General features: G+C 43.5%; 1 protein-coding gene across 5 annotated transcripts in view; it reads left to right on the top strand.

The window, feature by feature from the left end:
• The window catches only part of LOC118391948 (rap1 GTPase-GDP dissociation stimulator 1-like), a 53,636-nt gene that overhangs the window by 10,683 nt on the left and 28,909 nt on the right, over nt 1-14,044 (top strand). For 4 of the 5 annotated variants that reach the window (XM_052459453.1, XM_052459451.1, XM_052459452.1 and 1 more), the window contains 4 exons: nt 1,038-1,163; nt 5,142-5,288; nt 8,967-9,095; nt 9,520-9,645. In XM_052459453.1, coding sequence (XP_052315413.1) covers nt 1,038-1,163; nt 5,142-5,288; nt 8,967-9,095; nt 9,520-9,645 — 528 coding nt within the window. The remainder of the gene's footprint in view (nt 1-1,037; nt 1,164-5,141; nt 5,289-8,966; nt 9,096-9,519; nt 9,646-14,044) is intronic. The other variant, XM_052459454.1, reaches the window with a different exon arrangement.

Below are 14,044 nucleotides of genomic sequence, written 5' to 3'. Positions count from 1 at the left end.
TGCATACTGCAGTTACAGCAACAACTGGGCCATACTAAGTGCTTTTAGAGTAATTTATGAGTGGGTTTCAGGGAAGGCAGGAGCAGAGTTGAAAGGAAGTGACTTGAGTTGGGGGAAGAAAAGTCTAACATAATGAATGGATCGCTGCCTGCTGATGTGCCAGCCTGAGACTTGGCACCAACCCGCTGGCATTTTATCTGTCAGAGGCCCCGGAATTGTCTATGCCCAGTCCAGTGGAAGGCTTACTGTGTGAAAGATACTGGACTAAAATAACATTTTTCTTGCATACCTGAGTGTTTTTAAGCACTTTTATTTAAAACCTAGTCAGTATTATATGAAGGTTATCTGTATTTGGCAGAACTTTAGGGCTGCCTTAAATGTATTTCTGACAAAGATCCAGAGTTTAACTTTTTTTTAAAATATTCGTTCATATAAAAATGGTCAAATGTGGATGCACTTAGGACGCATCCAGTCTTCCATTGACTAATCAATTGGAATTTGGCACACACAGTATATTTCTGAGCAGATTGGAGGTTATAGTGAAATCCATTTCAATTCCAGTCAAACCAGCAAACTAACTGAAACGCATTCTCTGAATAACTGGTCCACTTTTCAGTCAATTTCAACTTGATTTTAAATTTCATCTCCTTAATCGAGACATAATGGACCATGAAGGTAGGAGTAGGGTGAAGTTTCCCCTAGACACAGATCATGGGGCGGCAGGGTAGCCTAGTGGTTAGAGCGTTGGACTGGTAACCGGAAGGTTGCAAGTTCAAATCCCTGAGCTGACAAGGTACAAATCTGTCGTTCTGCCCCTGAATGGGCAGTTAACCCACTGTTCCTAGGCCGTCATTGAAAATAAGAATTTGTTCTTAACTGACTTGCCTAGTTAAATAAAGGTAAATAAAAATGGGTCATTTTTAAAAATTTCCCCCACTAATGATTGGGGATGGAGAAGTTTATCCCAGGCCTGTACGGTTGGTAAACTTCACCCTGGAGCCTAATTGCTAATCCTGACTGCTTCCTCTCCCCTCCAGAGTTCATGCGGAGCCCCTGTGTGGAGGCAGGCCTCATCCCTCCCCTGGTGCAGCTGCTCCACTCCAAGGACCAGGAGGTGCTGCTGCAGACAGGCCGCGCCCTGGGCAACATCTGCTATGACAGCCGTAAGTTCATCCTGCTATAGGTCTCCCTCTCAAAGGCTTCTCTTACACATTTCGTGTAGGTTTCCTTTAAACATTTGTCATAGGCCAGTTGGAAAAGGACCCGGAATCGGTGTCTATGGGTTCCACCATAACTATTATAATTTATAGGAAGGGGAGGTCAACTTTTATAAGAAAGGGGGACTGCATCTTGCCTAGGTGTAATTCTAGGGGAAGTACTGAATCGACTTTTCCTTTCAACTGGCCCTCCTCTCTTCCCTCTCCCCTCCCAGAGGTGCTGAATTGCATCATGCAGGGGAAACGGGTGTCAGCGGATTCTAAACCGACTGTTAGCATTATCTGCTCTTTTTGATGACATTGGTCTGCTGAAAATCTGTTTAGTCTTAGTTCATCATAATATAATGCGATATAACCTGTTTCTCATCTGGATATATTGGAGGCGAGGAATACTCTGGCCAGCTGTAAATTGGAATACTCTGGCCAGCTGTAAATTGGAATACTCTGGCCAGCTGTAAATTGGAATAGTCTGGCCAGCTGTAAATTGGAATACTCTGAGGTCACTATCAGTATGATATTGTCTGTGCTTCACCCCATTATCAATATGAAATCCATATTTCATCTGTGGACTAGCAAGAGGCTTCGCTAGGCAACTCTGTCACTATTGTCCCGTGTGGCTGTTGGTATAGCATGGTGCTTGCAATGCCAGGGTTGTGGGTTCAATTCCCACGGGGGACCAGTGCGAAAATGTATGCACTGAATACTGTAAGTCGCTCTGGATAAGGGCATCTGCTAAATGACTAAAATGTCAAATGTACTATTGAGAATTTCTGTCCATTTCAAGAGGCGACGGAGTGGCAGTCATAATCATTCTAGCCCAGAGGTCCTGCCACATTTCTTTCCCCAGACAGACACCTCAGAGACCTATGTCTGTCACACAAGGGTAGAACTGCTTACAATCACTTCCCCCGATGCCTCTAGAATTTAAAAAAATGTAGGTGACTTAATCAAGAGTTGTCGTGAATTCATTTGAGGAGAAAATGTCATTGTCGGGTTTCGCTAAGTGGTTAGTTGTCTGTGTTGGGTCGAGGCCTTAATGGCAGCTGTTGTTTCTGGGGCATTGTTTCCCAGATGTCTGTGGTTTGATAGAATCAGAAAGAGTTTGATTGTGGGGGCAATTGGTGAAGCCTTTATTTTGGAATGGTGGCAGAAGTGTGTGTGTGTCTGTCAGTCAGAGCTGCAGCTGTTTTCAACTCTTAATAGGGGCACCACTGAAGAAATCAGTTTAGAGGGAGTCTGTAGCTGTCTGGTTGCTCCGGGTTCTGGCCCTTTCTAAATGTAATCAACCCAGCAACAACCCTACCACTTCAACTGCCAATTGCATTCATACAACTTCCAGACCTAGCAACAGAAAAACAGTGCCAGCATTTTGTCCGTTCTCCATTAATGCCATCCAGATTCCAGCCAGTTTTAGTCTTTCTCCTTTGCTTTCTCTTTTTTGTCTCTCTCCTGCACTCTCTCAGTCTGCTCCAGTCTACACACACACACACACACACACACACACACACACACACACACACACACACACACACACACACGCGCTCACACTTTTTTTTCTCTGTCTTCCTCTCTCTCCCCTCCTTTCTCTTCCTGTCCATGGTCGAGTGTTAAGGAAGTGGGCAGGTGTCCCAACCAGGTTGAGTTTGGATGTGGGGGTCGTGGTTGGCTGTGGACCAGCAAGGTCATGGTTGGCTGGTATCGGGAGACTAGAGGCGAACCAGTATGTGCATGTCCACAAACGGGATGACTGGTCACTTAACACTTCCTCTGCCAGCAAGCCAGCTACGCTCCAGACACCCCATTCTGGCTGCCACCGCCATGCACACATAACACTGTATAATGTGTTGTGTTTCTGTGTTAAAACCGCTAGTACAGACAATGATATACTGACAAGGCCCATAACGCTTCCTCTGCTAGCTACACTCCAGACATCCCCATATAGTCTGCTGTCGTCAAGCGCACGCTGTCTATGTTCCTGTGTTGGCTAACGCAACGCTTGTACAGACGTTTTTGTTGACTTTACGATGTCCAGCGTTGGCGTACTGTCACAGGATGTGGCTTGTTATTTTCACAAAGGGGAAATACTCTTCCATTCCTTAATTAGTGTTTATCTGCTTTGACAATTAATCTGCTTTGACATTAATTCCTGGTCTGTAGTCTGGCAATTCAACCAGAATAGGATACTAAACATTAGGAACACCTTCCTAATATTGAGTTGCACACCCTTTTGCCCTCAGAACAGCCTCAATTCATCGGGGCATGGACTCTAGGTGTCGAAAGTGTTCCACATTTCTTGACACAAACCGGTGCACCTGGCACGTAGTACCGTACCCCGCATTCAAAGGCACTTAAATATTTTGTCTTGCCCATTCACCCTCTGAATGGCACTCCTACAATCCATGTCTCAAGGCTTAAACATCTTTCTTTAACCTGTCTCCTCTTAATCTACACTGTTTTTGAAGTGACTTCAACAAGTGGCATCAATAAGCGATTGTTGCTTTCACCTGGTCAGTCAATGTAATGGAAAGATGTTCTTAATGTTTTGTACACTCAGCGTATCTATCAGAGCACGTGGCGTCCCTCCGGACTCTGGTCTTTCATGCTACATTTTCTCTTGGCACATCAAGCACTCATTGTCTACGCGATGTCTGCAGGCAAAGGTGACGTCCTTAAAGTTCAAACCCTAACCTCAGGAGCACCAACAAAGCTCCATTTTAGTTGACCACAACTAGCATTGTTAACCACGTTTCTATCACAGGTGAGGTTGAGTCCTATTTCGTTTAATGATTTATAACTATGACCGGCTTATTGCATTTTGCTTTTTTTTTTTTAAAGATCGGATTTGCATGGCTGTAGTCGATTGTTATGTCGAGCAGTATCCCACAAAAGTACTGTGATCTGTAGTAATGTGGTGCTAATTCAGGTTACTCAATGAGGCCTCTGCCAAAAAAACGATTTCATAAAAACAGACTCGTCACTTGGAATGACATAACTTCAACTCTCATGTTCCCAAGGCTGTCTGGTTTTCAGTTCCCAAGATGTGGCCTTTTATCTGCACAAAGAGAACAGCCGTTTTGTCTCTCCTCAATTCAGCTGAGTTTCATCACTCCACCTCCATATGTTTGCTGTTCAGTCATGCTCATTTGCATAACATGACTCCACTACATTCTGTTTAGCTGGACTCTAGTATGGTTGTTGCTACCACTATTAACTATACTGTGTGCGAGCTTGACAGTGATTCTGACAAGTGACAAGTGATTGTCCACCAATTAAGGCTGTATATTTTGAGTTAATCGGAAGATTTGCTGTGATTAATCGTGACTAATTGCAAATTCAGAATTTGATCAAATTGAACTGTAATTTTCGATTAAATTTTTTTTTTTTTTACGAAAAGCATTACAAGAATATTGACGTGTCTTATGTCCAAAGTAACGGTAAGCAAAATCAAGGAAAATGTATAAGGCACATTTTTATATTTTTACCTCAATGTCGACTTAAGACATCACATTTATTGTTTTTAGCTGTATAGATGTATTTTAGTGCGTTTTGAAAGCTTTCAGGCTACGATTAATCGCAAAAGAAAGGAGTGCACTAAAATGACAAACTGGAGTTACATGATTAACTCTGCCAGCCTTGGGTGGGCATGACCAAAAACACACTGGAATTATGTCACAACTCCCAGTTCTGTATGAGCTTTGGTAATGCTAGTTATTTTAATTTTATATTTTTGCCTCTCCTTTTCCATGTTCTGATGAATCATTATTATTTATGGTTATATTTAAATAGCATTTTTGTGATTGTGTATTTTATTTTATTTTTTACTGCTTGCTTAACTTTCTCTCTATTGATTTATTTTCCAGGTTGCTTGTTGTGATTTTTGTGTTTTTTCTTTGTTGATGTCCCCCTGACCTCTTTGTTTTGCAGATGAGGGCAGGAGTGCAGTTGACCAAGCGGGAGGGGCTCAGATAGTAGCTGGACACATAAAGTCACTGTCCCAAAATACTGACCCGGACAATGGAAAGCTCTTGACTGTCTTTTGTGGCATGCTGATGAACTATAGCAATGAAAATGGTAATAACAAACTCCCCCCGGATAAACTAAATGAACCAATCTGAACAGAGTAAACTTTTTAAATAATTAATCTAAGAGATAAAGTGAGATGTTTTATTGTCACATACACCGGCTCGGTGCAGTGAAATGTGTTGTTTTACAGGGTCAGCTATAGTATTACGGCACCCCTGGAGGAAATTAGTGTTAAGTGCCTTGCTCAAGGGCACGTCAACAGATTTTTCACCTTTTCGGCTCGGGTATTCAAACCATTGACCTTTCAGTTGCTGGCCCAATGCTCTAACCGCTAGGCTACCTGCCGCCCTACTTTGGCAGTGTTGGTGACTACTAAACGTCATGTTGACAGCTTTTATCCAGTCTTTAAAGTGATAGTTTACTTAAAAATGAAAGTTTTGTCTGATATTTTCAGACCTCAAATGTAATGAATGGCGAAACGAGTCCACGTCCCAGGCCATCTGTTGTGCTTGTTTATGTGGACCTCCATTAGCTTTTGCAGCTGCTATATGCCTCAAATCCAAACTAATTGTTATTTCCATATAGCTGAATCTACACAACTGGGACTTTGTAATAGATGGTGTAGGGGCATGGACTCATTAGCTGACTGTTTTTGAAGTCTAAAAATGTCTTGACAAATTTTGATTTTAGCCAATGTTCAAGTTTTATATTACTCAGCCTTTACTCACCATGGTGACAGGAGGTAGTGATAAAGAGGATTGTTCAATATCTGTTCCCTGGAGAGTGGTCTGTCTGCTTCAAGTCCACTTCCATTGCTTTCTATTGTATCTTGCTTGAGGCCTTGGTAATTTTCCTCTTAAAGCAGTGACTGCTTGTCCTTGTAATTGGTGGTAGGTGGTGATGGTGTCCATACAGCTTAAACTGCAGCCATTTCTTCCCCTTTACACAGCACTCTCTTGTTTTCTAGTTAGATTGCCTATTCTCCCACAACCCTCCTTGCTAAGCCTATATGGTCTATCCAGGTGCAAGGTCCAGCGTAATCAATATGGATCACTTCTGCTGTCAACCTTCCAGCACCTGTTCCAGTTTAATTAGGCCGCGTTCCAAATGGCACCCTATTCCCTACATGGGGGGGGGCTTCCTGCGTACAGACAATCAACAAATCAAATCTACCAAAACAGACACTATTGACTCTTCCCAATGTGCGTCCTCACTTGAAGCCTGCCCACATTGGGGAGAGACAATAGTCAAGTGTCAGTCTTGCCAGATTTGAAATTGGTTGTGGTCGGTAAGCAGGAAGTCACCCCACTGGGTATGATGTCATTGCTGAGTCTACATGTAAAACATTTAAAGTAGCTGCTGTGGAACCCTCATCAAATTGGATTACAGAAAGTTGAGTTTTGGTCTTATTTGTTCTCCAGGAGTGTATTCACTAGTGACCTCATCACAGATTCTGTGCATAAACTGAAGAATACGATTCTGCACGTAAACTGAAGAATCTGTTGCGGCGGTGTAGAATGCGTAGGATAATGAGCAGCGTTAATTCTTGTGTTTAGACCCAGAATTGCCATAGCTGATCAAATTACACAAGATTTTGGTTCTGGGTTAAGCGAGATTACTAGGAACCAAACTGAAGTAAATGGGCCGAAACAGGGAGTTGTCGCTGAATTTGTCCCATAAACTGTTTATGAACTGTTCTGATGCAAAACAATTTTGCAAAGGTTTGCATGAATGAAAACACCACAGGCTGGTTAGTGGTGTTGTGACAGAGATGCTCGGTGAGTGTTTATGCCCCTTTCGTCTACGTTCTAACCCTGATGTTCCACGACGTACTGCTCCTCTCTGAATAATGTAAATTATTAATGAATGGGCCAAGTTCTATTACTTTCTCTCCTCCGTGGGGGCAAGATGCATATCTCTTCTCCTGTACGATCTCTGACCAGTCCAAGGTCACTCACCAACTCTTTTGTCCTCCCGTTGAAAATAGACTGAGAATTTAAACGTGAGCAAAAATGTGGCGTTCAGGGGAGGTACATGCAAGTCAGCGACAACTCTTGTTCTTTTCCCCCAATCAAACATGGAGCTAGGAGGATTTTCTTCGTAAACCTAATGATCTGCGATCAGATCATCAGACATTAAACAGTGCTGTGGTTACACAGAAATAGAGTTAGTAGAACGGCCATCCCCGTTCAAATCAATGTTCCACGATGTGTGGAATTCTGTTTCCATTACGTCCTGCTCAACACTGTTTATACATGTCATTTATTAAATTAAGTTTGAATTATTTAGCACGAGGTTAGGTGTGAAATGTAGCCTAGAGTTGTTTCCAAGCCCTGTCATCGGCTACAATAAAACAAACGCTGTCTCAAATGTCACCACTCAAAAGGCTGAAAGAGTTGATGGTTGAAAATAATACATCCAAATACCGCATGCTCTACACGTCCTTGGAACGGTGAAGAGGAGAGAAACCGCCTTCTCTACGCTGAGATACGGAGTCTAACACGTCAGAGTAATGGAGTTGGTCTGCTCTGCGCACCACAGCGAGGGCCGGAGCATTTTTGCAATTACGCAATGCAAATGAGTTTGTGGCTGCCAGCGGCTCATTTCCTTCAGCTGGCTGTTTGTAAACTGTCACCACAGCTAATATAACCTTCATTAACATTGATAGAAGCTCTGCACGTCCACTGGTTTTTACAGCGTCCGTGCAAATTGACGAAATAGAAATCAATATTTTTGTGTAAATGTAAACTGTGACCCAAGTTGGTTTATGTTTCTGGAATTCGCTCTTCTCTTGTAGGCCTTCTGCTTGTGTCGAGGCCTATTGTGGATTATGGTTAGGATCTAATGTTTTGAGTGAATAACAGTTCTGGCGGATGACAATTGATGGTGGTTGTTTTTAATAAGTACCAGCAAAAAATGTCAGCTTGTATTTCAGAGAGAACCCTTAATAATTCACTAATATAACTATTTTTCAATTGGTTTACTTCCTTTTCTCACTCACTCGCTTCCCCTCCTTCCTTCTAGCCTTTTATCGTCAACCTCTGTCTCATCACTTTCCCATTCTTCTTGTCTTTAACTTCTCCTTTTTCTTCTTGTACCCTCTCTCTCTCTCCGCCCATTTTGTCAGTATTGGTAGTCTCTTAAAGTCAACTTAATCAACTCTTTTTTTCTTATCTTTCCTCTCTAGGCTCTTCTAGCTGGTTTTCCAGAGCTCACTACAACCAGGGAAATACATCTGCACTCTGATATCCTGTATATGATAAAAATATATACTGCATAGCTAGTCTACATTTAGTAAATGGTAGTTGAAATGTGCAAATTTGTTTCCTTGTTTGCATGAACTAGTTTCCCTTTTTTAGAAATGGCCATTTTATAATCCTCTTGAGACTTGATTTCAAGACGTTTGGCTTTATACATTCCATTAGCTTTTCCACTTCTAATTATATTATTGACTTAGTGTGGGTGTGTTTTCTGGCAGAGCAAAGCTGGCAGACAGACTTTTTCATAGCCCAATGTATCTCTCTACGTTTTAGGGCTGAGACAATAGTGCCTTCATAAATTACACACACACACACACACACACACACATCAGGGTGTTTCTGTTTTAGTTAATTTACCTAACACTGCCCACCCTGATCTTTGTGGCCTTATTGTAATTCAACCTCCCAAACACTAGATGGCAGTACTCTTACCTATCCTCTGATCTCCTCTGTGTGTCCTCTCCAGACTCCTTGCAGGCCCAGCTGATCAACATGGGGGTGATCCCCACCCTGGTGAAGCTGCTGGGGCTCCACTCAGACAACACGGCTCTTACAGAGATGTGCCTCATCGCTTTCGGAAACTTGGCTGAGCTCGGTGGGTAGTGGGACATCGTAGGGCTGATCAGAGAGGTCACTATGTATTTTAGGCATAAACCAAAGAAAATGTATTCTAAATGAATTCTACGGTACATTGAGTAGAATACTGCTTCCACCCCGCCATTCTGGACTTAGTTCAGCTTTATACCATGCTCTCTGGGGCCTGGGCTTTGAGCCTAAAAAATGGTCAAGTCCCAATAAAAGTTGCGCTGTGGACTCTCCTGTCATTCACATATTTTGTAAGTCCATGGACAGAACTGATTCCGGTGTGAATGTCTTTAGCATGGTGCCGAATCTTTGATCGTTATCATGCCGTACACTCGGCATGAAAATGAATGAACACAGAAGTTGGTCTGCGCACAAACCGACTGGACCAGTCATTTCATCTTGATTTAACTTGATTTTTTTTCCCGTCTCTGCAGAGTCCAGTAAGGAACAGTTTGCTTCCACGAACATCGCTGAGGAGCTGGTACGTCTGTTCCAGAAGCAGGCAGAGCACGAGAAGAAGGAGATGATCTTTGAGGTCCTGGCTCCGCTCGCTGAGAATGGTAATTCAATACAACTTTTTCTTTATCCCCACAGGTGCAATTAAGACCGGCAAGTCAGGTTATAAATATTTAAATATACATTACCTTCGGAAAGTATTCAGACCCCTTGACTTTTTCTACATTTGTTACGTTGCAGCCTTATTATAAAATGATTAAATAAAATACTATCATCAGCAAGCTACACACAATAACCAATAATGACACAGCAAAAACAGGTTTTTGAATTTTTTGCAAATGTATATCAAATATAAAAACATACCTTATTTACATAAGTATTCAGGCCCTTTGCTATGAGACTTGAAATTGAGATCCGGTGCATCTTGTTTCCATTGATCATCCTTGTGATGTTTCTACAACTTGGAGTACACCTGTGGTAAATTCAATTGATTGGACATCATTTGGAAAGGCACCCACCTGTCTATATAAGGTCCCACAGTTGACAGTGCATGTCAGGGCAAAAACCAAGCCATGAGGTTGAAGGAATTGTCCATACAGCGCTGAGAAAGGATTGTGTCGAGGCACAGATCTGGGGAAGGGTACCAAAACATTTCTGCAGTATTGAAGGTCGCCAAGAACACAGTGGCCTCCATCATTCTTAAATGGAAGAAGCTTTGAACCACCAAGACACTTCCTAGAGCCGGCCGCCCGGCCAAACTGAGCAATCGGGGGAGAAGGGCCTTGGTCAGGGAGGTGACCAAGAACATGGTGGTCACTCTGACAGAGCTCCATAGTTCCTCTGTGGAGATGGGAGAATCGTCCTGAAGGACAAGTGGCCAGACCGAAGCCGCTTCTCAGTAAAAGGCACATGACAGCCCGCTTGGAGTTTGCCAAAAGGCACCTAAAGACTCAGACCATGAGAAACGAGATTCCCTGGTCTGATTAAACCAAGATGTAACTCTTTGGCCAGAATGCCAAGCTTCATGTTTAGAGGAAACCTGGCACCATCCCTACGGTGAAGCATGGTGGTTGCAGCATCATGCTGTGGGGATGTTCTTCAGTGGCAGGGACTGGGAGACTGGTCAGGATTGAGGCAAAAGTGAATGGAGCGAAGCGAAAGTGAAGTACAGAGATTCTTGTTGAAAACCTGCTCCTACAGAGGGCTCAGGACCTCTGACTAAGTTGACGGTTCACCTTCCAACAGGACAACGACCCTAAGCACACAGCCAAGACAACGCAAGAGTGGCTTCGGGACAAGTCTGAATGTCCTTGAGTGGCCCAGCCAGAGCCTAATCTTGAACCCGATCAAACATCTCTGGAGAGAGCTGAAAATAGCTGTGCAGCGATGCTCCCCATCCAACCTGATATATCTTGAGAGGATCTGCAGAGAAGAATTGTAGGAAGTCTCCAAATACAGGTGTACCAAACTTGTAGCATCATACCCAAGAAGACTCAAGGCTGTATCACTGCCAAAGTTACTTCAGCAAAGTAAATGTGATAGCAGTTTTTATATATAAATTTGCACACAAACTTGACTCTGGGTTCGCGCCCAGGCTCTGTCACAGCCGGCCACGACCGGGAGGTCTGTGGGGCGACGCACAATTGGCCTAGCGTTATCCGGGTTAGGGAGGGTTTGGCCGGTAGGGATATCCTTGTCTCATCGCGCACTAGCGACTCCTGTGGCAGGCCGGGCGCAGTGCACGCTAACCAGGTCGCCAGGTGCACGGTGTTTCTTTCGACATATTGGTGTGGTTGGCTTCCGGGTTGGATGCACGCTGTGTTAAGTAGCAGTGCGGCTTGGTTGGGTTGTGTTTCGGAGGACGCGTGGCTTTTGATCTTCGTCTCTCCCGAGCCCGTACGGGAGTTGTAGCGATGAGACGAGATAGTAGCTATTAACAATTGGATACCACAAAATTGGGGAGAAAAGGGGGTAAAACATTTAGAAAAAGAGAACTTGGGGGGAAAAAAACAATAGCCTTATTCTAAAATGTGTCATGTAACAATGTGGATAAAGTCAAGATCTGAATACTTTCTGAATGCACCATATATACAAAGTATGTGGACACCCCTTCAAATGAGTGTATTGTGCTATTTCAGCCACACCTGTTGCTGACAGGTGTATAAAATCAAGCACACAGCCATGCAATCTCAATAGACCAACAATGGCAGTAGAATGGCATTATTGAAGAGCTCAGCGACTTTCAACGTGGCACCGTCATAAGATGCCACCTTTCCATCAAGTCTGTTCGTCAATGTCTGCCCTGCTAGAGGTGCAAAACGTCTAGGAGTAACAACAGATCATTCGCAAAGTGGTAGGCCACACAAACTCACAGAATGGAACCGCTGAAATGCGTAGCGAGTACAAATCGGCGGTAGTGAGTTTCGCAACAGAGTTCCACACTGCCTCTGGAAGCAACGTCGGCACAATAACTGTTTGTGGGGAGCTTCCTGAGATGGGTTTCCGTGGCCGAAAAGCCGCACACAAGTCTAAGATCACCATGCACAATACCAAGCTTCGGCTGGAGTGGTGTAAAGCTCACCGCCATTGGAAACTCTTTCTCTGGAGTGATGAACCACGCTTCACCATCAGTCTGACGGATTAACCTGGGTTTGGCAGATGCCACCTGCCCTAATGCTTAGTGCCAACTGTAAGGGAATAATGGTCTGGGGCTGTTTTTTCAAGGTTCGTGCTAGGCCCCTTACTTCCAGTGAAGGAAAATCTTAAAGCTACAGCATACAATGACGTTCTAGAGGATTGTGTGCTTTCAACTTTGTGGCAACAGTTTGAGGAAGGCCCTTCCCTGTTTCAGCATGACAATGCCCTGTGCACAATGCGAGGTCCATACAGAAATGGCTTGTCGAGATTGGTGTGGAAGAACTTGACCTGCCTTCACAGAGCCCTGACCTCAACCCCATCTAACACCTTTGGGATGAATTGGTACACCGACTGCAAGCCAGGTCTAATCGCCTAATGGCAATGCCTGACCTCACTAATGCACTTGTGGCTGAATGGAAGCAAGTTCCCGCAGCAATGTTCCAACATCTAGTTGAAAGCCTTTCCAGAAGAGTGAAGGCCGTTATAGCAGCGAAGGGGGGACTAACTCCATATTAGTACTGAGGATTTTGGAATGCGATGTTGGACAAGCAGGTGTCCATGTACTTTTGGTAATGTAGTGTAGCTGCGAGCAGCAATAATTGTGGTTCACAGGATGACAAAGGGAACAAGATCAGTTGGGGAACAAAGCAAGCACTCCATGTAGGAACTCTTCCTTTATGTGCAATCAGTGAAAGCATTACCATGTTTTTCTCAATACCACAACGATGACACAAATCAAGGTTAGTCTCATGCTGACAAACTAATTTTATTGGTCACATTCACGTGTTCAGCAGATGTTATTGTGGGTCTAGTGAAATGCTTGTGCTTCTCGCTCCGACAGTGCAGTAATATCTAACGAAGTGCACAACATATACACATCGAAGTAGGATTGAATGAAGACTCTTTACATATATGGACAAGTGATGTCTGAGAGGAACTGACTAAGATACCGTAGAATAGTATAGAATACAGTATATACATATGAGATGAGTAATGCAAGATATGTAAACATTGTTAAAGTGACTAGTGTTCCGTTTCTTAAAGTGGCCAGTGATTTCTAGTCTATTCCTATAGGCAGCAGCTTCTAATGTGCTAGTGATGGCTGTTTAGCAGTCTGATGGCATTGAGATTGAAAAACAGCTTCTATCTCTTGGTCCCAGCTTTGATGCACCTGTACTGACCTCGCCTTCTGGATGATAGTGGGGTGAACGGGCAGAGCCTCGGGTGGTTGTTGTCCTTGATGATCTCTTTATGGCCTTCCTGTGACATCGGGTGCTGTATTTGTCCTGGGGGGCGGGTAGTTTGCCCCTGGTATTGCGTTGGGCAGACCGCACCACCCTCTGGAGAGCCTTGTGGTTGAGGGAGCTGCAGTTGCTGAAGGTTGGTTATCTTTGACTGCACCATGTAATCATTCTTAGTCATTACTTAACGTGTTGCGTTTATATACCAATTATGTTAAGATTTGTGAAATATTTTCAGCTTTAGTGTATTGGTATATTGCAACAAATATGGTTTGAATATTTGTGGTTTTAGAATTGTTTATGGGTTAATTTAGTTAGGTTTAGGAATTGTTTTTATATTGTGATATGTTAATTTCATTACACTGCAGGTGAGTGTGTACACCATTTCTCAAGCCAATTTTTGCTACCGGTGACTTCTATAATGACATCTCTAGTTCCACCAACTGATCTCGTGCAGCTATCTATTGCAGTGACTTTATATTCACTCAGCTTCTAGGGACATAAAAGTAAGGTTTACATACCACATTTCATGGCCCCATGTCCATCAGTTCAGTTCTTATAGCTCTGGTGCGATATGGTTCCATCTAGTGGTGTAGCGTGGTAAACTTTAAATACCGCAACTAAT

Source organism: Oncorhynchus keta, chromosome 13, assembly GCF_023373465.1.
Source record: "Oncorhynchus keta strain PuntledgeMale-10-30-2019 chromosome 13, Oket_V2, whole genome shotgun sequence".
Taxonomy (NCBI): Eukaryota; Metazoa; Chordata; class Actinopteri; order Salmoniformes; family Salmonidae; genus Oncorhynchus; species Oncorhynchus keta.
Note: the sequence above shows the minus strand (reverse complement) of the source record. Positions and strands in the feature narration are given on the sequence as shown.